The 25705-nt window shown below is 45.5% G+C and overlaps 1 protein-coding gene across 1 annotated transcript; it reads left to right on the top strand.

Annotated features, from left to right (window-relative positions):
• Positions 1 to 25198, top strand: TRPV5 (transient receptor potential cation channel, subfamily V, member 5). Its single transcript, XM_011941349.1, has 15 exons — positions 1 to 474; positions 3331 to 3428; positions 3597 to 3719; positions 4214 to 4351; positions 4658 to 4756; positions 4912 to 5087; positions 5542 to 5688; positions 8051 to 8263; positions 17344 to 17430; positions 17529 to 17605; positions 17866 to 18031; positions 18208 to 18274; positions 20133 to 20401; positions 23290 to 23396; positions 24083 to 25198. Exons 1-15 carry the CDS (start codon positions 83 to 85, stop codon positions 24375 to 24377), a joined length of 2454 nt encoding a protein of 817 aa, XP_011796739.1. The 5' UTR covers positions 1 to 82; the 3' UTR covers positions 24378 to 25198.
• Positions 25199 to 25705: the final 507 nt, after the last annotated feature.

Here is a 25705-nt window from a genome sequence, read left to right as displayed (position 1 = left end):
CTCAGCTCTGCAAAGAGCTCCTCCCCCTCCAGGAAAAGCACTCCTCCCCAGATAGGGCAGTCAGTCCCGTCAGCGCACCTGCATGCACACACACCACCTCACAACCACACACTGCATGCACAGACATACACCACAGCCACACACTGTGCATACACGCACACCTCACAACCCACGTACTGCATGCACACACACACCCACAAGCTGCATGCTGCATACACAAGTCATACAGGAGATAAACTCAGAGTACCAGCCCCAAACAGACCCCATCTCTTTCTCAGTTGCTGTCATCCTAGACCTGTTTCTTTCACCACATTTCTATAATCTGCCAGTGCCTGCAAGGAGAAGCATGGGGGGTTTTCTATCTAAGGCAGAAGGGCCTAGGAGCCAACTCCAGAAACTTCTGCCCTCCTTTCCTGTCAGAGAACAAGACTGGGACCAGCACCTGGACAAGCTTCATATGCTGCAGCAGAAGAGGTAGGCTTCCCAGAAAGATTCCTGGCCCTACCGCTGTGATCATCAGACCTTCTGACCCACCTGGGCCTGCTTCCCGAATAGAGCACCCCAGAATTCAGTGCCAGCCACTCGGACACACCCTTTCCTTCCAGCCCACCCACCCAATTATGGAATCCCAGCTGGCCCCTTTTAGTGGTGGTGGAGGACGTGACTTTGGGCCACACAGGGAAATCTTGAGGGTAGACCTAAGGACAGAGGCAGAATGACAGCCGAGGGGGAGTGAGAGGACCAAAAAGGACCAGAGGGAAGAAGCCATGGTGTGTGGGATGGGGAGGGCAGGCAGAAGCAGGCTGCTGGAGAAGGGAGGCACTCCTATGGGTGGTGGAATCACTATGAGGAAACACCATTCATTTGAATGAAAGTGGATTGTGTGGGAAAGGGGAGGAGAGCTTTGGGGTAACACTGGGTGCTGACCAGCTGAGGAGGGCAGCTCAGGTGACACTGGAGGGTTCTGAGTTCAGTCCATCTGCCTTTTATTGAGTCTACTGTGTGCAGAAGGGTGCTAGGTCCCAATGACACAAAGATTGAATGAGACTTGTGCCTGCTCCTGGAGAGCTCTCAGTTCGGGCAGGGCTAGCACACCTGCAGGTAAATCATTTCATGGCTTAGCCCTGAGGTCCAGTCCCAGGAAGAGCAGCTGGGGCAGGGACGAATCCTATGGGCAGCCTCTGCCTCCAAGTGTTTTGGGGCTTGCCTCCCGCCCAAGAGCTGCCTGAGGGGTGAGGTTGATGAGCAGACATTAGCAGTCACAAAGGTCTCCCCTGTACTCCAGAAGATTCCTGTGCTTGGTTCAATGCCCTGCTGTCCTCGTCTTCAAATTCTTAATAATTTTGAACAAGGGGTCCTGCATTTGCAGGTTTACATTGGGCCTGGTCCCAAGTCCCTCTGAGCCCTCATACTGGCAAGCCCTCTGCTTCCTCACCTCCCCATCCAATACCTGCAGTGGAATTTTCACCTTACTGCTTTAGAGTGGGACCCCTGGGTCTCTGAGAAAGTGAGCCTCCAGCCTGAATCTGGACCCTCTGCAGAGGGGCAGCGGGGCTAGAGGGCCAGGGAGGCAAGGGCTTTCTTTGTGCAGTGGCCTCAGGATGGGGATGAGTTTGCAATCTCAGCCCTGACCACTCTGGGCTGGTCAGGGACACTGGGCTCCCTGGGACTGATTCCCTGGGTGAGAAGGGGCAGGGAACTGACTCCTCACAATGGCCCTTCCTAGGAGCACTGCTCTAACAGGTAAACCCAGGCCCCAACTTTAGATTAAAAGCTTCTTCTTTAAATGAAAACACTTTGGCTGGGTGCAGTGGCTCACACCTGTAATCCCAGAACTTTGGGAGGCTGAGGTGGGTGGATCACCTGAGGTCAGGAGTTCGAGACCAGCCTGGCCAACATGGTGAAACCCCGTCTCTACCAAAAATAAAAAATTAGTCAGGCATGGTAGTGGGAATCTGTAGTTCCATCTACTTGGGAGGCTGAGGCAGGAGAATCGCTTAAACCTGGGAGGCGGAGGTTGCAGTGAGTTGAGATCACACCACTGCACTCCAGTCTGGGTGATAGAGTGAGACTCTGTCTCAAAAATAAATAAATAAATAAAATAAAAACATATTTTCTCTCTGGCTCCTGGGGCTATTGGAAGAGAAGGATTTAGAGGTGGGGACCTCAGAGGAGCCACTTATCGGCCTGTCCTTTCTGTTCTTCCCCCCACACCCTGTGCTTGTCTTTGGGACCAATAAACATATGTCTAGTCAGAGAGGTTCCAGCTTTATCTCTTGTTGGATTCAAATCTGGGTGTGGTAGAAACAAAGATTAATAGAGGTCCTGTAGAATGAATATCTCAACCTGTTTTGCCTTGAGACACCCAAATAAACAAGCTGTTTAGACCCTTGCATCTAAGGGTGTCACGCAGAAGAAAGATACCCTGTAACTCACCCCACAACTCTCCACCCCCTGCAGGGACCTGTATCTAAATAACTGGAGGAGGCTGTGCGCAGTGTAATCTCAACACTTTGGGAGGCTGAGATGGGTGGATTGCCTGAGCTCAGGAGTTTGAGATCAGCCTGGTCACATGGCAAAACCCTGTCTCTACTAAAAATACAAAAAATTACCTGGGCATGGTGGTGCGTGCCTGTAATCCCAGCTACTCGAGAGACTGAGGCACGAGAATTGCTTGAACCTGGGAGGCAGAGGCTGCAGTGAGCTGAGATCGTACCACTGCACTCCAGCCTGGGCAATAGAGCAAGACTCTGCCTCAAAAAAAAAAAAAAAAAGCCTGAGGGAATAGTCAGAACTTTAGTGCCTCACAAATTTGAAAATGCCTAAGAAAGATCTAGCAGTTGGTCCATTCCTCCTCCCTCTCTGTTTTGGTCTCCCAGACTCCCCTTGGTTAAAGATAGTAGGTTCAGCAGGCCCAAGAGCAGGGGGACCGCAGATGGAAGTGCCCTCTGTCCCGCTCTCCAACTATCCAGGATCTGAGATGGTTACTCTGGTTAGATGAGTTCAGCCAAACCTAGGGGCCTCTTCTTAGAGACTCTCACACCACTCTTTCCAGACCACAGGTTCTCTTCCTATTAACTCTTCCCCTCCAGCAGAGCTTCAGGGGCCACCCTCACAGGAGAATCACCATGAAGTGAATTGCAAGGAAGGTCCTGGGGCTGACCCTTGCCCAAGTCCACCCTCGGTCATTCGAGTCCAGTAGGCACTTCTTTCCAATTTGTCACTGCACACTGTGTGAGTCACATTGGTCTTAAAGAATGTCTCAGATCCCCTTTGCCCTTGGCTTCATTCTGCTCTGTCTCTTCCAAACTCACGTTCACCTTTCCCCAGGATTCTAGAGTCTCCACTGCTTCGAGCAGCCAAGGAAAATGACCTGTCTGTTCTTAGGCAACTTCTACTGGACCGCACCTGTGATGTTCGACAAAGAGGTGGGATCTGGATTTAATGGGATGGAGGTGGGAGCAGAAGCACCTACCCCTCCTCCCCAAGACTTTGACTTTGTGAAATGGGGCCTTGGAGAGTGTCTCTGGAGCCTGAGGCCCCTTCCTCAAGGGAATCTGAAAAGTGTCTAACATTTCTGTCTTACTCTACTCCAGGAGCCCTGGGGGAGACGGCGCTGCACATAGCAGCCCTCTATGACAACTTGGAGGCAGCCTTGGTGCTGATGGAGGCTGCCCCAGAGTTGGTCTTTGAGCCCACCACATGTGAGGCTTTTGCAGGTAAGGAGGCTACACAGTAATTCAAGGCGGAAGCTTTGAGATGGAGGGTGTGCTGTTATCTCTTAAAATTGGCTTCTGAAGGATGGGTTGGGGTGGGGTGATAGAGGGTCAGGAGAACAGGCTCAGTTGAGTTGGGAGAAATGCAAATGTCTTGGTCTTGGCTTTTACCAATCTGTGGCTTCCTTTAGCATTTCCTTTCAATCCTCCCACAGTCCCTGTAGGACCTATCTCAATTTCTTTCTCTCATAGCAACACGAGAACGATTGTATTCATAGCAATCCCCTACTGGCTACCAATAACTGAGGGGTAGGTCAATGAGCAGAGCAGCCTGAAGGACAAATTGCTCTCAGTCCCAGGCCACCCTGCCAAGTCCGGGGCACAAGTCTATGCAAAGATCTATCAGTAACGTCCTGAGAGGGATGGTGGGGGATGCTGTGTCCCTGAGAGAACTGGGGACAGAGGCAGACCCCTAATGATGGCTGTCTCTGGGCCAGGCCAGACTGCACTGCACATTGCTGTTGTGAACCAGAACGTGAACCTGGTGCGAGCCCTGCTCTCCCGCAGGGCCAGTGTCTCTGCCAGAGCCACAGGCACTGCCTTCTGCCATAGTCCCTGCAACCTCATCTATTTTGGTGAGAGCAGGGTTGGGCTTGGAGGATGGTTGGCTGGAGAGGCGGGCAAGGCAGAGGGAGGCCAGGGCAGGAGGTTCCTGCCTTCAGCTCCATCTGTTGGGCAGCTGGGATGGGCAGCCCTTCTAGGGCTTAATTAAGCCAGAGGCCAATTCCCCTGATGATCCTTCCTCTGGTTCTGCTGGAGGAGTGTCCCTCAGCCTAGAGCTGAGATGTAGGGGATGAGAAGGAGGCCATTACTTGGGGGAGACTGCCCACCCCATCCTGCCATCCTGTGCTCTCCTGCCATGGATCTCTCTGTGTCCACAGGGGAGCACCCTTTGTCCTTTGCTGCCTGTGTGAACAGCGAGGAGATCGTGCGGCTGCTCATTGAGCATGGAGCCGACATCCGGGCCCAGGACTCCCTGGGTAAGAGCTGGGATGGAGAGGGGAGCTGAGATGCTGCAGGGAGTGAGGGACATGGTGAGGAGAGGGACTGGGACCTTCAGGAAGACCCCAGGGTGGGGATGGGGACATCAGGGACTTTAGGCCAGTGGCCACATGATACCCTGTGTCCTCCCCAGGAAACACAGTGTTACACATCCTCATCCTCCAGCCCAACAAAACCTTTGCCTGCCAGATGTACAACCTGCTGCTGTCCTACGATGGACATGGGGACCACATGCAGCCCCTGGACCTCATGCCCAATCACCAGGGTCTCACCCCCTTCAAGCTGGCTGCAGTGGAGGGTAACACTGTGGTGAGAGACACTCCCCATCCCTGAGGTGTCTTTCTAATGACCCTCAACCTACCCCCTTGCCCTGGGAGAAATAGAGGTGAAGGATCCACCTTTCTCTAAAATCTCTTTTCCCCAAACTGCTCAAAGGGATGGTGGTCCCTTGCTTCCTATTCCACCACTGAAATCTTCAGCTTCGTGTTCCTTGGCTCAAGAGGATTTGAGAACCTCACGTTAACGCATGTGCTATGGTAACCCAAAGCTCTAGCTTCCTTTGCCTATTTTCTTCTTTCTGAGCTTTCTAGGGTTGTGGAGCAGGAAGATGACAAAAAAGGGGAAGCTTGTAGATGCAGAGGTTTGCTGATTCCCACTGTCTGTCTGTCTCAAGGGGTGGACAACTGGCTCCATGCAATGGAGTTGTTCCCCTTGACCACCTTCTCACACATTGGCCCCCTCACTCATCCTGGTGGTCTCACAGATGTTCCAGCACCTGATGCAGAAGCGGAGGCACATCCAGTGGACATATGGACCCCTGACCTCCATTCTCTACGACCTCACAGAGATTGACTCCTGGGGAGAGGAACTGTCCTTCCTAGAGCTTGTGGTCTCCTCTGATAAACGAGAGGTATGGATGCCAAGGAGGATCAGGGCTGTTATGTGAGGGAATTTAGTGTTTGTGCAGATTCTGTCCACTTACTAAGATCCTGGGCCCGAGGCACTTCCCAGCCTTATAATAGGTGGAGATGAGAATAGTCTCCTGGGACTTGGGGAAAAGTCCAATGCACATTCCTCTCCGGAATCCCCTGTCTCTCTGCTTAGCTCCAGTCCCTTCTACCTACCTTTCTCATTCTAACATTTCAGATGAGAAACTCCAAATAAGAGTTGTTTCCTCATATTCATTCATTGGTTCAGCATTGATATGGTTTGCATTTGTGTCCAAATGCAAACATTTCATGTCGAATTGTAATCCTCAGTGTTGGAGAAGGGGCCTGGTGGGAGGTGATTGGTTCTTGGGGGCAGACTTCACTCTTGATGCTCTCGTGATAGTGAGTTTTCACAAGATCTGGCTGTTTAAAAGTGCGTGGCACTCCGCCTGCTCTCTCTTCCTCCTGCCCCGGCCATGTAGGATGTGCCTGCTTTCTCCTTGGCCTTTTTCCCTGATTGTACATTTCCTCAGGCCTCTCCAGAACCTGTACAGCCTGCAGAACCATGAGCCAATTAAACCTTTTTTATTTATAAATTACTCAGTGCCAGGTAGTTCTTTATAGTAATGTGAGAATGGACTAATGCAAGCATATTGAACACCTGCTGTGTGTCAGGCACTACACAAGAAACAAACAATACAGAAATAAATACAACACAGTTCTTGTTCATCAACTTCCTCAATTCTCAGTCCCTGCCCTGAATAATTGCAACAGAGTATGACATATGCCATAATAGTTGTGTGTACCATGCATGCAGACAGCCACATTGAGGTAGAGTTAATTTGGCTTGGATAGACCAGAGAAGATGTCACAGAGGAAATGCTGGGGCTGGATCTTCAAGGAAGAATTGGGAGTCACCAAGAAGATGAGAAAAGAAAGAGCTTTTTAGAGAGGGAGCAACATATAGACCATTCAACAATGGTGGGTTGAGTGAGGTGAGGGAAAGGAAAATTTGCTGAAGACTGCAGTAGAGAGGAGAAAAGACTTCCAGGTTTCAGGTCACTCCATGAGAGTGCCAAGATACGGTTTTTGCTTTTTATCTGCCATGTGAGAATTTCCCAGGAACCTTTATAGAGCCAGAAAACATGAATGATTATTAATACTAACGAATAGAAGAAAAGTTGAGTGGCCAGTTTGTGAGATCTTCCTCAGAGAATATCCCTGGAAACAGATATACCTTGAGCAGGATTTCTTAGGTATTGAAAGCACAATCCCACTGTGTGGATATCGCCACCACACATCCTTGGTCTTTGATTTAAGCTATTCTCAATATTCTCCAGCAGGTTTCATACATGTCTTGGGCCACTTGCTTTTTTCCTCTGTAAATCTTCCTTTCTAGCTCCCTTTCACATCCTTCACTACCTTCAGCTGTAGTTCAGAAGACCTAGACTCCTGCCTTAGGACAAAAATAGAGGCTTTCTGACTGGGGATCCTTCAGCTTCCTGCCCTACACTGCCAGGCATGTCTGGAAACTGCCCACTGTCTCTCTTCTCCCCTCCAGCTTCAATAGAAAAGGTATTCATGCTGTTAATGGCTAACCACTCTACTGCGCTTTGAATCTGCCTCTTTCTAATTTCTCAGATGCCTCCTCCCATCCATCATCCCCTCTCCTGTGTATCTTTAACATCTCACTGGCTGCTTATATCAGAGCACCATCCCACCCTCCCACATCCTACTGCCTGTAACCTCCATTGCTTCTTTCCAGCCCAACAATACTTCTAGAGCAAATCTGACCACTTCCCTGCTTGAACTCCCCAGTTGCTTTCTGTTATATTTAGGAAAAAACAAAAATACAAACTTCTTACCTTGGCATTTACGATGCATGATGATCTGGCCCTTTTCTTCCTCAGTCGTTATCATTTCTGACTACCACTCCCAATAGATTCTCCCCTCTCCCCAACCGCATCTCAACTGCAAATGGGCAATGGTTTCTTGGACCTTCCTGACCTGGCAACTGCTGCTACCTTATGGTATGACTCTCCCTTTACTCAACTAACTACTCTCCAACTTACTCTCCTAACTCTCCCTTTACTCAACTAACTACTACTCATCCTTTAAATCCTCTTTGGTGCTATGGTGCCTTGTGGTAACTGCTATAATTGTTTACCTGTATCACTAGCACAAGGCCCAGCCATATGCAAGAAATATACTAGTTGTCCATCAAAGAAGTGACTGACGAGCTGAATGAGTGATGGTTGCCGCCCTGCCTCTTCTGGTACCCAGTAGGATAAACAACATCCTTCTGTGTTGGTCATCCCAAGTTTCACTCTACTTCCACGCCAGGCTCGCCAAATTCTGGAACAGACCCCAGTGAAGGAGCTGGTGAGCTTCAAGTGGAACAAATATGGCCGGCCGTACTTCTGCATCCTGGCTGCCTTGTACCTGCTGTACATGATCTGCTTCACCACATGCTGCATCTACCGCCCCCTTAAGTTTCGTGGTGGCAACCGCACTGATTCTCGAGACATCACCATCCTCCAGCAAAAACTACTACAGGTGATTCTCCTTGGAAGGGGATGAAAGGAAATTGCATCATGGGGTGATGGTGCTGGAAATGAAGCCATGTTGCTCAGGGATAATGCCACTTTCTGGGTTCCAGAAGGTTTAGGCTCCTAAACACCCAGGAGACATTAGACATGAGACCAAGAGGCCAGAGGTGGGGTTTAATGAACACAAGAGCATTTGTCCAGGGAGATGTGGATTTTCTCACACAAACTTTGAAAGTGTGCTTGGCATGAGTAAGCCTGTGCTTTTGTGAAATTTTTTGGTAATTTACAAAAAGGATCAGGGTTTTGTAGTGGGATGTTCAAGGTAAACTCTATTGCTCCAAGGAGGAAAACTGTGCTCCAAGTCCATTTCTGAGTCCATTTTTGTTGTGTTGGGGCAACACAAACAGCCTGCTGGCCCGCATCCTCTTCTGTGTGCTGTCTGTATGGGCCCATGGGAATAATGTGTCAGCTGTCTGACTGCCTTTCAGACACTCTGCAGAAGGATGTCTGGATTGGGTATCAGGTTGAAGCAAATACTCTCTGAGGCTGCATTTATTATTGTGGGCCTGACATTCTGTGTTGTGGTGGCCAAGGGAAAACTAGGGTGAGGAAGAAGACTTATTAGAGGTACAGAGTAAATACAGAAATCTGCTGTTGAAGAAAGTAAACCCTCCTTTTAGTGCAACACAAAGGGTAGACTCTAATGAGCACTTCTGAATATATATGTTGAACAAATATAGCTACATTTGGGGGGTTGAGTCTTTGTGGATTACTAAAATTTTTGTCCTGGTGAGCTGAAAATACCCAGAAGGTGATGTAGGAATGTAGCAGAAAGCAAAAGACCAGGAAAAAGAATTTTGCAAAGTAAGTGAGAACTAAGTGATTGGAGATTTATCTCAATGCAGGAGAGAGCAGTCATAGGTATAGCTCAGCCTGGACTAGGAAGCAGGATAGTTTGGGTCAGAAAGAGAATACAAACTTTCTATAGCCAAGAAGCAAAAACCATGAGTTGGTTTAGACCAAAGACAGCGGTATACACAGAGAACAGGGCAAAGAGCCCCAGTGAACCCCATGACAGATAGAGACACTCCATCTCTCCTGTTTCTAGAATTGCCTATATATATATATATATGCAGTGTGTCGTGTGTCCAGATCCACTGCCTCTCACCAAGTAGGGCTTGCTGCCTGGGGAAGACAAGCCTGAATGTGTTAGAGATGCTGGAAGCAGTTGTGTTCCATACATCTCAGTCTAGGCACAAAAGTTGTCCCTGGCATGGAGACATGAGGGAAATAAGGACAGTTAGGAGATGGCAAGTGGAGGGAGGAATAATTAGAGATTGAGAAAACAAAATAAGGTGGGGATTGCTGGACTTTTCCAATGCTCCTGGCTCTATGTCCTCAGATGTGTCTTCTCCAACCTTCCTTTGTCTTAAACTTACTTGGAGATTTTCTGCATTTCGAATGTAGACAGGACTCTGGGTTAAAAGGTGAGCAATGCTGAGCCACTGATGACCAAAAATCTCCTTCCTGTGTGTCTCTATCTCTTTGGGACTGGGCTAGTTATGTACAAACACATTCATTTGATCCAGATATTCTATATTTAAAAGATCACCTCCTTTGCTTCAGGACTCAGAAGCATAATTATAGCTGAACACCTGACCCATCCTTCTTCCTTTCTCTCTTCTGCCTTTCTTCTTGTACCTTGGCATTTATACCCTTTTGCTTTCTGCTTCAGTGAAAGCCACTTCAGCTCAAAGAGAAGACTTTGGACTTTCAGATATTCTTTTCTTGTTGGAGAAGTGGGTGGGTAAGAGGATTGAGAATGCTGCTGGAAAGGGTTAGATAACAAAGAACGCTAGTGAAAAGTCCCTATGCTTTGAGCCCTGGACCTGATTCATGGGATGACTATGTTCTTCTTATTCAGTAGTAAGCCCATTTGGATTAGATCTGAGGCTTCTAAACTTATCATTGTGATTTGAAAGATTCTGTTTTCACAGTGCACCAGATTTGTTAAATAATAGGAAATTCCTTTTTTTTCCCCTGCTGTTTTCTTACTTGAAAGTCTCAGAAAAAATGAAAACGCACAAATACAGTGTCTTGATTTGACGCATGCAATTGTTGACATATTCGTTAGCTGGTGGAGCTTTTTCTCAGATGAATGAATACTTTACTGTCCAATTATATTAATAACTCTGGGATCACAGGGATCTCAGTCACTTCAGGACTTCCTCTGCAGATCTCCTGGGATCTGTGGAAATCACTGGGCTTCAGGACCCCTAAGGTCCTTTCTAGTTTAATATCTTGGATTTTATGAGAGTAGTGCAACACCACCATGTCAGAACAGATGAGAGAAAACAAATTCCTCTGTATAAGTTAACAAAAACTACACAAAAGCTGATGTTTGTAAAGCTGGAGTTAGTTTATTTCTGTCCAATTTGGAGGACATCTTAATGACTCTAAGGTGCCTTGTTGCTCAGTTGTTAAAGTTCTGCTTTACTAGAGATCTCCCAGAACTCTATTAATTTGAGTTAACTTCTATCTCCATATATTTCTACTTGGTTTAGGCAGAGCAGCATGCACTATAGTACTAGTTCTCTTAGATTTCTAGGTGAGTAAAATGTTCAGAGTCCAGGAGTCCAGCAGCTCAGGTTTTAGCCCTAACTCTGAAATTTAATAGTTGTTTGACCTTAGGAAAATCTTACTTCATGCTAGATCTGTGATTTTTAACCCAGGCTGCATGCTAGAAACCTAGGAAGCTAGTAAAATAACTAGGCTACACCCTAGACCTAATAAGTTAGAATGTCTGAAGCTGAGGCTCTGGCCTCAGTATTTTTAAGAAACTCTTTGAGTGAGCCAAATGTTCTACCAGGGTTGAGAACCCCTGGCTTCCATCTTTGAGGTCAGTGTAGCTCTGCCTTTCCAGTCCTAGGCCCACCGCTCTGGTCATTTAGATTCCTGGAGTACTGTTCAGCAGGGGGTTCAAATTTCTTGTCACATCTCCTTTTTAACTTTTGAAAAAGATTCTCTTGAGCCCTCCTTTGCTTTTCTCTTTCCCAGAAATATTTTGCTAATCCATTAATTAAATAAACTATTATTGAGAGCCTCATACAGGCCAAACAACTGTTTCAGGTGATGAAAATTCAACAACCGTAGTCTGAGCAACACACACATAATCTCTGCTTTCTTGGAGTCTACAGACTGGTTTATATTAATCAAATGATCATACAAATAGATACTTCATTATAATCTGTGACTGTTGGCATTAATGTTATTTTTTTCTTATAATGAGAAAAGCACAGAGTGGGAAAAAAAAACTTATAGCAGGGGCCTGGTCCCTCTGGGAGGCCAGAGACTGCTTCTGAGAAAGATGACTGAGCTGAGATCTAGGTATGAATTCAATGTGAAAAGAGAGTTCTAGACAGAAAGAATGCATATTCAAAGGCCTCAAGGCAGGAGTAACCTCACCAAAGTCTAGGAACTGAAAGAAGATTCACCAGAGCACAGGGAGCTGGGGTGGGTACCTCCAGGTGAGGTTGTCCAGACAGATCCTTCCCAATTTATGTAGAGTCTTAAAGGCCATGCTGAGGATTTTACGCTTTATCCCCAGGGTAATGGGAAGTCAGAAGGATTTTAAACAGGGAAACTTACAGAGTAATTTTTGTTTTAGAAAAATTACTCTGCTTGCATGGTGAATAACAGATGTGGGGGGTGGTAGGAAGGACATGGGGAGACCAGTCAGGAGGCTATTACAGTTTAGCAAGCAAAAAATAATGATGGCTCATGCCTATAATCCCAGCACTTATTAAAGTGGCCTTATTAAAATGTGGATTCTGACAGTAAGGCTGGGTGGGATCTGAGACTTGGCATTTCCAGTAAGTTGCCAGGGGAGGCCAATGTTGTGATTCTGTGGACCATATTTTGAGTGACAAAGCATTATTCTATCGTTTAATCTTCGTAGAAATCCTAACAAGTAAATACAATCATCACCACTTTAAAGATAGTGAATCTGAGGTCAAGAGAGGTTGAATACTTTGGCAAAGACACTGAGCTAGCAAGGGCAGCACTGGGATTGGGCTGCAGGTCTGCTTCCTTTCAGAATCCTCACCTTTACACACCAGACAAGGCCATATCTCCCTCCAGAGTGATGTGCTAGGTCCCAGTCTTCTCTCTTGGCTAGCCAGCGCTTGCCACACTCACTTGTATTTACACATCTCATCTTTCCCTGTCAGGATTAGAGGCACTTGAGAAGTGCTGTGGGAGGGGATCAGATATAGAAGGATTCCCTCCCCCAGATACTGAGCTACTGGCTCTTCTCCAGTTTTGATAATTGGCACTATTTTTTGATGAGGTTAACCTACTGGCATATAAGGCAAGTCATAATTCTGTGGGAATGGGTGAAGACTCTTCAGAAGAAAGGGGTAATCTCCCAAGCCAATCCCCCTGAGAACATGCAGAGACTGGGACATGAAATTAACCCTTGGAAGGCAGTTTGACTTACATGGGAACCAGATCTCTCTCTCTTTATGGCCCAGCGGTTCTCAACTTGGGGTACACGTCCAAAACACCTACAGAACTTTTCAAGAAAATGCCAGGTTCTTGCTCCAAATTAACCCAGGGTCGGCCTGGACATGTGTGTTGTGACAAAGACTTACCACTTGATTCTGATGGGCAGTCCTGGTTAGGAACTCATGTCCAGTTAGGAAATTGGAGAAGCTCTTCATAAGAGCTAGCAGAGCTTTCTCTGAGAACTTCATTCCTTCGCAAGTCTGGAATCATGGGAAGGAAAAAGGTCTAGAGCTGGGCTTCACAACTTGTTCTGGAGCCTTCCCACTTCCCACTGGGGTGGCCTATGTTCCCCAGCCTTTCCTCATGGTACATCCCTGGCCCTTACGACCCAGTAGTGCCCCAGGCATTGCTGTGCCCTCTCCTTCTGGGCATTCCCTTCAAGGCAATGAACTCAGCTGGCTGGGAAGTGAGAGCAAATCTCATTAGGACAATTCTCAGTGATGTATAAATGCCAGCCTGCATAGGGGATTTGGTTGTCGATAGCTCCTTAAATTGCAAGCCATGTTGTGGAGTAAAAAATTCCAGTCATTGTTAGATGATATGCATTTTTAAAGGGGTGGATTGGAGTATTTTCTCTGTGCATTGTTAGCCAGGTCTGCTTAGGTGACCTTGATCTAGGAATCTGAAAATTTCAGAAAAGCACAATTAGTTATCATTCTTTTCCTCTTAGGCCTCCAGATAGGTCTCTCCATCTCCGCTTCCTGTCCTCCTTACCACACTTCTGCACTCTTAGGCAGTGCTCAGCTTGCACCTGCTGTCTCCTCTCTCCTTTTTCTTCTTCCTTCTTTCCTTTCTTACCAATTGAGTGCCTACCACATTGTGTGCATTTGTGGATAAAAAGTAGGAGGGAAGCATCCCTGCCCTCAGGAAGCTCTAAGACTACTGGTGAGACATGGGGTACCCAGACACTTTCAGTGTGATGGGAGAGGGCTGTCAATACGCAGCAGCCCCACATGTCCCAGGAGAGACATATGACCTGGGCATGGAGGGGCAGGAAAGGAGGCCCAGGAGGAGTGTTGGCCTGACCTGAGTCTTGAGGCATTGGTGAGGATGAGCCAGGTCAACAAGGTGGAGGAAGGCATTCTGACAAAGTGGCACAGCCTGCGCAGAGTCCTGACTTAGCAACCCAGAACCCCGATAGCTCAATGTGGCCGGAGCTCACACAGGGTATGAGGACACAGGGCAGGGGCCATAGTAGCGAGGATTTTGTACATCCCGTTTGGTACTCTGGTTTTATTTTTTACATTCTTATCTCACATTGAGCTTTCCTAATTAAAAGAAAATGATGTACATCGTGGTCATGACTTACAAATCAAGTGGCAGATCTGATAGAGAGCAACTGCGTCCTGGACAACCCCTCCTTCTCACCCATGTCTTACTCACGGAGGACAACCAGTTTTTCTTTCTTTTAGCTCTTCCTTCCTGTCATCACCTCCACATCCCTGGAATCAAATGCTTCTATCTCTAATTGCTAATCAAATCTAGACATTATCTAGTGAATGTCTATGATGATAAAGATTAAAGAGCACCGTCCACTGCCACCTCTCCTGCATTTCTATTCTGAAGGCATTGGGGAGCTAGCAATGATGTTAAACAGAGAAGTCTCAGGATGATATCTCTGTTTCAGAAAGATCAATTCAGAAGCATTGTAGGGGGTGGGTTGAAAAAGCGGAAATAGATGTAGCGTAAACTAGATGGTAGATGGCACAGGTTTGCCCTGAGGCAGTAGTTCTGTTAACCAAGGAAAAGGAGAACATGTCAGAGAGAATTGGGAACTGAACGAGTAGGACTGGAGAATGGGTGCCCTGATAATTTACTTTGCCAAACATAACCAGGAAACAGTGTTTTCATAAGGACCCTAAATCTAGAGAGTTGTGAATCAGCATCTCAATCTAGAAAAAAAAAAAGTCTTGAATGCAATTCCCAAAGAATAGAATTTTAAAAATTAAAAGAAACATCCATTACCAGTTTGGGCTTAGGATTTAATTCTAGGGGTGCAAGGTGGTTAATTAAAAGGGAAGCCTATTTTCACTTCAATTTAATGCCCCTTTCCATCTCTGAAATACTGAAATCTTCCTTACCTTTGCAAAGAGTATCTATTCTAAAGCAAGAGCTAACATTATATATCAGTGTGAAACACTGGAGCTGCCCAGAAAATCTAAAGAAAATCAAAGTGCTTTAAAAGCCCACTATTATCATTATTTATATTGCAACTTTTACACACATATATTATTTTTGTTTTCCAGAGACAGTAGTTTATAAAACAAAGCAAACAAAACCCTACAGAAGGGTTTGTATTCTGGTCTTGGAGAACAGCAAGGAAGGGGGCTCTCAGGAGTCTATGGCACTTTGCAGCCTGGTTTAAGGATAAGGACCCCAGGGACAGAGTGCTGGAGGCAGCTTCTCTAGGTCAGTCAGATCCCAGGTAATGCAGAGGCAAAAAATTGGGGTTTCTGAACACCTCCGTTACGCCCTAGTGAATTTGTGCAGGGGAACGCGTACTTGTAAAGAAATCTGTTGAACTGGTGAGAGGAAGCCCTAGCAGGAGAATTTGGTGACCAAAATTGTCCCCAGCATTAGAGGGTTTCACGTTTTCATTTCCTGAAGGAATGGCTGCTGTGACTCCCTGGCTTGCTTCTAGGGGCGCCCTGATCTTCCCGGCCCTCCTCGCCAGCTTATGTGTGTAGTTCTTTTCTTCCTGAGGCAAGAAAAGATCGGTAGCATTTTTTCAGACATATTGAATCAAGACACAACATTTGAAAAATAAAAATAATTTTTTACAGACACATATATGGCATAGATGTAGTTATTTCTATATTTAATGTTATTTTGTTTCTAAAGTAATGTATTTGTTGTTTATCCTCCTACTCACTACCTGACTCTGTGAAGGAGTAGGCATGTTTTACACTAAAAGACAGATGCTGTAGAAACATTAAGATAAGATAAAGAAAAAGAACACAGTCCATGAACTGAATTTCAGGAGAGAAGAGAAGGAATTCAAAGATAGTTGCTAGAGTGGAGGACAAAACCAAAACAAACAAAACAAAACAAAAACTCTGAAATTCTTTGGAAGCAAGTAAAAAAAGAAATTTTCTATTATATGATAAAGTAAAATTTACTAGTTTCTCAAGAGAGAGATATGTCAGAAAAGCTTACAGAGCATACAATGTTTTAAGCCAAAAAAAAAAAAAAAAAGTGTTGACTGATGTCTGGTCACAGGTTGTTAGACCACAGAGATCTCCACACACACAGACAGAAGCTTCTGTCCTAGTGTCTCTTGGTTCCCTATGTCAAAAGCGCTGCCTCTCACTGGACAGGTGAGTGTGCTGCTGCAGTAGCGTCTGGAGAGATGCTTACAGGTTCCAGCTGATTAGCAGAGCAGGGATAATTGCTGTTTCTTATGCTAACAAGGGATCACATTCTCTCCAGCTTAAATCATCAGCTTTCCTGCTGGCCCCAGGGGACTCTCAACTCCTTTCTTGGGTGCACTATTAGGAGATGTGACCTTGGACAACAGAGCTCCCAAAAGTCAAAAGGCTGCTTGCATGTGTTGAAATTATTTGTGCAATATCATGTGGGAATTTTCTATACGTGAACACAGTTTTCTAGAAAGAAGGTATACAGTTTTTATTATGTTTTCAAGTGAGCTCATAACTTCAAAAAGATAAGGATAATTAATGTAGGATCCTAGCACTACATCTGTGATATTGCGTAAGTTTCACCATGAAGTAACAGGCATTGAAGTAGGGTGGTCTTCATTCCACCTTGACCCTTGGACTGTACCTTCTACAACTACTGCTCAGGATAGGCAGGGACCCTTCCTCATAGTGTTTCTAGCCCCTTTTCTGCTCTTTTCCGTAATGTCAAATCATAAAACCACAGTGAATATATCTGTAGTGCTTTATGATTTATAAAGTTCATGCAAATATATCATTAATGTAAGCTTCACAATGACTCTGGGAGGTAAGCACTGTAGCCTCCATTTTACAGATGAGAAACCTCAAGTTCAGAGATTTTTCCATGAATGATTCAAGGTCTCACTAGAGGTAGTAGATTCTGGGCCCGTGAGGGAACCTGAATTCTGTGATATGTTTACAGTGTATTCTTCCCACTGGGAGCCATGATGAGTTTGGAAAAGGTGGACTTTCCACATAGCTGAAACCATCCCAAGCCACTAATACCTCTTCCTGTTGGCTCACTTGATGCTCTGAAATATGTTCTCAGCTGCTCAGTATATACATCATAAATTTCTGTTTACAAGCATCTATAGAAAAGGCGATTTTGCTGGATGGTAGCTCAAGACATTAGCATATGTGACGTCTATTAAACCTTGGATACATAGACTCCTGTCCTGGTCACAGAGTTACCCACAATGGCAAGTACAATGGGGGTGGGGTGATGCTGGTGGGAAGGGGAGCTTTCCTTTATTTTGGGTGGACTTTAGCAGCTTTCAATCATTTGCATAAAAGGATTTGACTCTTTGCCCATCAGAAAGCACTTCTTCTGAATTTCCTCACATAGGAGGCCTATGAGACACATGAAGATATCGTCAGGCTGGTGGGGGAGCTGGTGAGCGTCATTGGGGCTGTGATCATCCTGCTCCTAGAGGTGAGGTGCAGGTGGGGTCCAAGCTAAGCCCATCCCATCTAAGGCCCAGACTGAACCGCAGTCCACATTGTCTTTTTGTTTTGCTGTCCTTTCCCCAGATCCCAGACATCTTCAGGGTCGGTGCCTCTCGCTATTTTGGACAGACAGTTCTTGGGGGGCCATTCCATGTCATCATGTGAGTATCCGCTCATTCCAGCCCCCTGCCTTTCCTTGCCAGAATCTTTTCCTGTCTCCAGTTCACTCTCTGATATCTAGGCCTCAGGTCACTCTCACTCCAAGGACTTCTCTCCAGTGGACTTGTAGGTGTAACTGTATGTGTGTTTTAGGTGTAAAGACGAAGCCTGAGTGTGTGGGTCCCACCCCAGTCACCACTGTGCTGTAGGGACCTAGAATAGTTCCAGCTTCTCTCTCACTCCCTGCTCTCTGCTCCCCCAGCATCACCTATGCCTCCCTGGTGCTGGTGACCATGGCGATGCGGCTCACCAACACCAATGGGGAGGTGGTGCCCATGTCCTTTGCCCTGGTGCTGGGCTGGTGCAGTGTCATGTATTTTGCTCGAGGATTCCAGATGCTGGGTCCTTTCACCATCATGATCCAGAAGGTCAGTGCTTTCCCAGAGTTTCCTCTGCCTCAGGCACAAGACCTTCCCAGACAGAGGGATGGAGGTAGAGTGGGGCTGGTAGAACCATGGGAGCCTCCTGATCTGTTAGCGTTAGCTCCTCAGAGGCAGTGGAAAAGGAATCCTCCCACTCTTTCTCCCTTCTCTGTTTCCTGCAGATGATTTTTGGAGACCTAATGCGTTTCTGCTGGCTGATGGCTGTGGTTATCTTGGGATTTGCCTCTGGTAAGGCACCATTCCCTCTTCTACTAGATCAGCAGATCCAGTTCTCCAGAAAGTTCACTCTCATTCTTGCTCTCAGTTCTCATTTGCACTTCATTTTGCTTTTTTTTTTTTTTCCTGTTGGAAGGTGAGTCTAAAAGCACACCCATATTTATAGACCAGGGGCCACTCAGGTTGGCCTAGGAAGGTAAAGTCATGTGTTCAGGGCCAATAACATTCATGTTCACTAACTGCCTTGCACGATCTTTAAAGGAGAGACAGAAAAAGACTTTTGGTGAGAACAGGGCATTAAACAGGAAAGACTGGCCAGTCATGGATCTCAGAAAACCGTATGAACAAACAGAGATAGTGCTATGCTTAACACTCCCATGTTTGCAATTCAGAAGAGGAAACATAAAGCGCTCAACAACATATAACTTGCTTTTTTTCTATATGTGGTCATTTAAACTTGAGAAAAAATATGAAAGAATTAGAAACAGGAGATGCAGAAAAACAGCTTGGACAGTTTGAAGAATGACAGAGAAAACAAAAAAGAAGAGTTGTGAAGAGAGACTGGGAGAACAGGGACACACAGGCACCCAGTCAAGGAACAGCCAGTGAAAGTGCCAGGGAGCAAAAGAAAGGAACAGCACAGCAGGAAAACACAGGCAGGTGGAGAGAGCCAGAGGGAAGGAGAGGGTGGGTGGAGGAACAGAAGAGAGTCCTTAGGGAAGGGCAGACAGAGGAAGGCCCAGGTCTGAAAGCAAAAGGCCAGTAGCTCAAATTCAGTCCTCAGTGTCTGCAACTGATCATCTATTAGACAAGAAGAGTCACTAGATGAGCTTTAAGAGTCCCTCCCATCTCTAAAAAGCAATGACTAAGTGCAGAGGACTCCATTACTATCCTCAGGAATTTCCCGTTCAATGGGGATTCCCACAAAACAACAGACCACCACCACCACCAACAACAACAAAACAACAACAACAACAACAACAAAACCCCCACCAAAATCTGAAATGTGAAAGAGTAAAACGATGGCTTTCTGCCTGTTTGGAGTTTTCCACCCCAAGTCCTTATGTACCCTTTCCTCCCACTCCCTGGCCATCTACATCTATACATAACACAGATTACAAAATGAGGTGATGGTCGCAGAGTGGCTTTCTGTAGATGTCCTCTATCCAGAGCTCTCTAAATGATCACTTCTTGGTCATTGCACTTGCTTTTCTCTTAAATAAATAAGGAGGCAATGCTTCGTCATAGACCCTGTTTCTGCTCTCAGAATCACCTTGTGCTTCAGCTCCTTATGCAGAGAGGAGGCTTTCAAGCAGTCTGGTGCTGTCCTGAAGTTCCATTACACTCACTGCTATCCAGTAGGCTCCACCCTGAGCAGGAATCCATTTCCTATGTTGGTTCAGGTTCACTCAGGGAATGTCAGAGTGATGGAGGGTTATCTAGACGCCATCACAATAAAAAGGGGCTCTTCTTTTAGCCTGTTCATGTGTTCTGTTCTTTAAAAATTGTTGAAGATTCCATGCATTCTTATAATAACTTGCCTTTTAAGTATTTGGTTTTCTAAAATGTAAAAACCAGTTAGGTGACCTATTATCCATTATCCATACAAACACACACACTGCACACACATACAATTTTGTTGTTGTTAAATGACTGTTACCATGACCGTTACCCAGAGTGGTGAACTTAATCATAGGACATCTTAGGGTTAGACAGTTCCACAGGAAACCACGTTCATTAGTATGTAATTATCTGTGCAAGTGTATTTAGATATACATATATATCAGAGATAGAATAAGTGCTAACCATGTCCATGCTTATTGTGATAACTCCATTGTCCAATCTCCATGTCTCTTCCTGGGCGGAGCAGCATTCTATATCATTTTCCAGACAGAGGACCCAACCAGTTTGGGGCAGTTCTATGACTACCCCATGGCACTGTTCAGCACCTTCGAGCTTTTTCTCACTGTTATTGATGCACCTGCCAACTACAATGTGGACTTGCCCTTCACGTTCAGCGTTGTCAACTTCGCCTTCGCCATCATTGCCACACTGCTCATGCTCAACTTGTTCATCGCCATGATGGGTGACACCCACTGGAGGGTGGCCCAGGAGCGGGATGAGCTCTGGAGGGCCCAGGTGAGTTTATTTGTGTTAGTCTTGCTAAGAGGCAGGGGATGGAGAGAAAAATCAAAGTGGAAAATGTTATGGTGAATCATCCTTAAAAGAGTCACAGAAAAACTCAATGAGGCTGTCACCTCAACAGAGGTTTGCATAAAACTGAGGTACATGTGCATAAATGGAAGGGACAGAAGGAGGATTAAATGGAGGACAGTGGCAAGAAGTGGGGTTGTTGCTCACAGGTGAAAAGTAGACCTAGGAGTGATCCTGGAGTCCAGTGGGAACTAGAAGTGACCTTGTTCTGGCATATTCCAGTTTTCAGTTTGGACCTTATCTTCTATTTGCTTCTATAAATCCCTGTTTCTCTATGATCTTTTCTTTATATCATCATAGACTGACAAATATTAGAATCAGAAGTGACCCTCAATGGCCCTCAAGTTGACCTCCTACTTAACATAATAATCATTTACTGGTCAGAAGGTCGTTCAATATCTTCTTTAATGCTGATTAGGACCTTATTATCTTTTAAATTCAGGTAGAGGTTGGGAAGAAGGGAGTTTTCTCATATTTTTAAAGATTTTGTTGTTAGACATTCATGTTGCATTGAGCTAAAATCTATCTTCTTAAAATTTCATTCTTTGTCCCCAGTCTTTCCCTCTCATATAACACAGAACACATTATTCCATATAAGCACCATTCAAATATTTGAATACAGCCATCATTTTTCCCTTAGACTTTTCACTCATTTAATGATGATCATTTAGACCCTGCTAGGTGTTGGCAAACGCCTAGGAGCTAGGGACATGAGCATTAACACAACAGACACCATCTGTGCCCTCATGGAGCTGACGGTTTAGTTGGAAAGACAGGCATGAAGTTAATGACTTCACAAAAAGCTGTAAAATTACAGCAGCAAAAGTGCCATAGAGAATGTAAGGTACTAGAAAGAGGATGCAACAGAGGAATTGAACTGGGAGGTGAAGACGTGCTTTCCTGAGGGAGCAACATTTAAGATGAGAACCCAAAGGTGAGCAAGAACTAGCTAGTTAAAAGGAAGGAGGGAAAAGGATGCAGGTCAAGGTTAGTAGCAATTAGGACTCTTGGCTACAGGGACAGAAAACCAAACTCAAACAGACTTTTAGATTTTTAAACAGGTGGAGGAGGATGTGTTAGTTCTCGTAAATGAGAAGTTTAGAGAATTAAACTGACTTTAGAGGTATCTGGCCAGAATGTAGATCCACATCTTATACATTACATCCATTCCTCTGTCCGGCTCTCTTTTGACCTCTCTTCTAAGGCAAGCTCTCCCATCGTGTTTGTGAGATCACTTCTAGAAGCTCCAAACTCCAAAAAGAATGAGGACCTGCATTGCAATACGCAGCTCCAAGGGCCCCACTCATGTTGTGTTCTGTGAGGCTCCTGGTGCCGGGCAAAACTGTAGGCTTTAAAAGAACATCTTTCCCTCTGCCAATTCCTTCCATGTTCCATCTCATGGTAACACATTTGGGTCATAGGCACATCATTGAATCTAAGGAAAGACCAAGGACTAGATAGTGGAGGTGTTGGTGATGGTTGTGAGGGGAGGTTTGAGGGAAAATAAATTAATTAAGCAGAACTGTGTGAAGCCCAGTCAACTCAAACCAATGCACTGAAAGTGATGAGGCAGCAATTCCCTAAATGAAAACTGGGTGCTGTTACCTGAGGAAGGACGAGGCTGCATGATGGCTCAGGAAGAACAATAAACATTCCTTTCAAGGCAAAGAAGAACAGCTATCCAGGGTAAAAGCACAGAATGACTGGAAGTCCTGAGCTAGGAGGGAACTTGGTGCGATTAAGAAACTGAAAGAAGTGTGGAGTAATGAGGAAGATAGGGAGTAGAAAAACAAGAGGTGAAGAATTTGCTATTTTGAAGACTGCCACTCTTTCAGTTAGGAAGCCGTCCTGGTTCTGATCGGTTCTGATTGGACCCTTTTGTTCATGCTCTAATAGATCATGGTTCCTTTGAAACTAGAATAGTCTCCAATATGATTGGAGCAATGCGGTACAAAGCGGGACCTTGACTTTCCTTACTTGGACATAATGCTAAGAGCATGTAAAGCAGAGTCAGGTCGTTCAGTAAATATACAAATGGCCCTTATTAAGCTTGTGATCAGCTGGCACACCCACTTCTTTGTTCTATGACTCACTTATCTAAGCTTCCTAAATGTAAATGTAGGACCTTAGATTTGGTTTACTTAAATTTCTTGTTAATGATTTTACACCAGCATTCCAACTTAGTGATATCATTTTATATTGCTTCTGTTGCCCCACTTATTACATATCCCTCCCAGTTTTGTGTCACAGGCATATTTGATAAGCTTCTTTTCCACGTTTCATCTAGGTAATTAATGAGGGCTGAGCAAAGGACAGAACGTGTGGTGAACTTGCTACCAGAAATTTCCCTGCCAACTTTGCAGTCATTAATCAACCCTTTTCCTTCTTAAGATATGGATATTTAATTTGCTGAAAATTCCCTGAACAATAACAGTATCAATTCATCCCCAAGATCACAGAGATTCTATTTAATCATTTTATTTAAATCAAGATAATTGGTCCATGGCTTTTATATGACAAACAAATTGAGATTAGTTTGGAGTGACTCATTTTCCATGAGTCTGAATAGTAACGTAAGGGTCACTATTTTATTCAAAACAGTCACAAAAAATCCTCTCTCATTTCTTGATGAGTGAAACTGGTTTCATGGTGCCTGGCACAGGCTGTGGGGTGAATAGGTGGCTGTTCTCACCACCGACCTCTAGTGTCCTATCTCACTGGTTGCCTTTGGTTCCCTTTGTCAGTGGCCTCAGTGCCTCTTTGAACCTCATGGCTCTTTCAGAGTTTTTCCTGTACCTCTTGCCTCCTTCCAGGTCGTGGCCACCACAGTGATGCTGGAACGGAAGCTGCCTCGCTGCCTGTGGCCTCGCTCCGGGATCTGTGGGTGCGAGTACGGGCTGGGGGATCGCTGGTTCCTGCGGTGAGTGACGGTGTGCACATGCAAAACTGCAGATGTGTATAAGGCCACGGAAGCAAGGATGACCAACAGGTGTCCTGGAGCCTGCATTAGCTTGTCTAGGGGAGGGGGCTGGAGCTGAAGTGGAGGGGTACGAAGAATGCTGTGTGTACCTCAGGGCAGCCACGTGTAAAAGGTTGTGTGCATGTGTCCATGCTCAGACGTCAGCATGGGTTACCAGACTTGCTGTCACCTTGTTCTGAGCTGACCTTCATTTTCAGTGTACTTTTGGCTTGGATCTAACTTCCTCGTTCATATTCTGCCCTCATCTCCTGGCGTGACCCGCCTCTCTCCTCAAATTTACTTCCTGAATTGCATCTCGTCATCCTCGTGACACACTTATCTATTAGTTGGCTCTGTTTTCTTTCACATTCCCATGTATTAGTGACACACACACACACACACACACACACACACCTGTGTGTGTCCTACCACCCTGCAAGCCCTGATTGCCCAGCCCTATCTCTATCCCAGGTTAGCCTGCCCTCCAATCACCTCCCTTCACCTGATCCGCAATACTCTTCCTGTTTCAACTCTGCTCCCTTCTTTCTCCTTCCCTCTTGACCCTGCTTTCTAAATGTTCACCTCTACTTCTCCCCTGCTCATCTCTCCTCACCTGGACTGAGTCCTTTCCCCTTTCCCCTCATCAGGGTTGAGAACCACAATGATCAGAATCCTCTCCGAGTGCTTCGCTATGTGGAAGCGTTCAAGAACTCAGACAAGGAGGATGACCAGGAGCATCCATCCGAGAAACAGCCCTCTGGGGCTGAGAGTGGGACTCTAGCCAGAGCCTCCCTGGCTCTTCCAAATTCCTCCCTATCCCGGACCACGTCCCAGAGCAGCAGTCACCGAGGCTGGGAGATCCTTCGTCAAAACACCCTGGGGCACTTGGATCTTGGACTGAACCTTAATGAGGGGGATGGGGAGGAGGTCTACCATTTCTGATTAGCATCGCTGTCACTCTTGACCTTACTCCAGGTTGGCCTGGGGACAGGGACAGAGACGGAGACCTCTGCCTATGCAAGTGTCTAACTTCTGTGCCTGTTAATCATGGGAGGGTGGGACAGAACAATCCCGAAAGGGCCATACCTCACATTTCACATCAGAATTTTGGCAATGGGCAATGGTCATCTATTGTCTCACGTATTTTCTGGGTTCTTGGAAGTCCCACATCTCAAGAAAAAGGAGGTTGGCAATTAAAGATATGAGGTAGGGATGCTAGATTAATGTCAGGACCATTTCTCTTCTGCCCCACGTAGACCCTAGAAAGTAGTAAGCTGTGAGGCTTTTCTGGCTCCCCAGGGCTTATGTGGGGAGAGCCAGGCATGACATAGAGGTTGTTGCCCTTCTTTTTTTCCCAACCTCCTGTAGGTCTCTCTCCCCACTTAGCAACCAAACCCCAACTGCAATAAAATAGTCTCTTTATTCTTGCCTTCTTTAATTTTTTATTGGGGCACAATACATGTCACATAAAATTTACCATATTATCCATTTTTAGATGTGCCACTCAGTGGCATTAAGTACATTCACATTGTTGTGTAACCATCACCATTATTCATTTATGGAACATTTTCATCATTCCGAACTGCAACTCTAATCCCCATTGAACAATAACTCTCCAGTTATCTCTCTGCCCCGGCCCCTGATAACCAATATTCTGCTTTCTGTCTATGAATTAACTATTCTAGGCATCTTATATAAGTGGGATTCTGCAATCTTAGTCCAAAATCTGTGACAGTTTGTTTATTTATTCATCTACCAATGGACATTTGAGGTTTTCTACCTTTTGGCTGTTGTGAATAATGCTGCTATGAATATGGTATACAAACATCTGTTCAAGTTTCTACTTTCAAATACTATGGGCATACACCTGAAAATGGAATTGCTACACAATTCTTATGTTTAATTTTATAAGGAACTGCCATACTGGTTTTCATAATAGCTTTCACCATTTACATTCCCTTCTAATGGATGTGAAGTGGTTTCACATTGTAGTTTTGATTTGCCTTTCCCTAATGACTAATGATACTGAACATGTTTTTATGCACCTATTTATTGGACATTTGTATATCTTCCTTGGAGAAATGTCTTTTCGGTTTATTTGTCCATTTTCGAATTAGGTTTTTGTTGTTGTTGAATTGTCTTATCTTTGCTCTTTGAGGCTCACAGTCTAAAGTGTTTGCATCCTGGTATGTATGGTAAATTAGGCCTATATTTGAATGGCCTAATCATTTCTTTTCCAGGACCCTCCTGCTCTTTCCCTAGCAGTTAAT

This window comes from Colobus angolensis, unplaced genomic scaffold (assembly GCF_000951035.1).
Source record: "Colobus angolensis palliatus isolate OR3802 unplaced genomic scaffold, Cang.pa_1.0 Scaffold2, whole genome shotgun sequence".
Taxonomy (NCBI): domain Eukaryota; kingdom Metazoa; phylum Chordata; class Mammalia; order Primates; family Cercopithecidae; genus Colobus; species Colobus angolensis.
This window is presented reverse-complemented; position numbering and strand designations above follow the sequence as displayed.

What these genes read in the sequence shown, in the direction of transcription:
- TRPV5 (XM_011941349.1), top strand. Translation starts at nt 83, where the DNA reads ATGCACACACACCACCTCACAACCACACACTGCATGCACAGACATACA. An exon ending in CACATGTGAGGCTTTTGCAG is followed by an intron (nt 3,720 to 4,213) that starts GTAAGGAGGCTA and finishes TCTCTGGGCCAG; the next exon opens with GCCAGACTGCACTGCACATT. An exon ending in TCCAGCAAAAACTACTACAG is followed by an intron (nt 8,264 to 17,343) that starts GTGATTCTCCTT and finishes TTCCTCACATAG; the next exon opens with GAGGCCTATGAGACACATGA.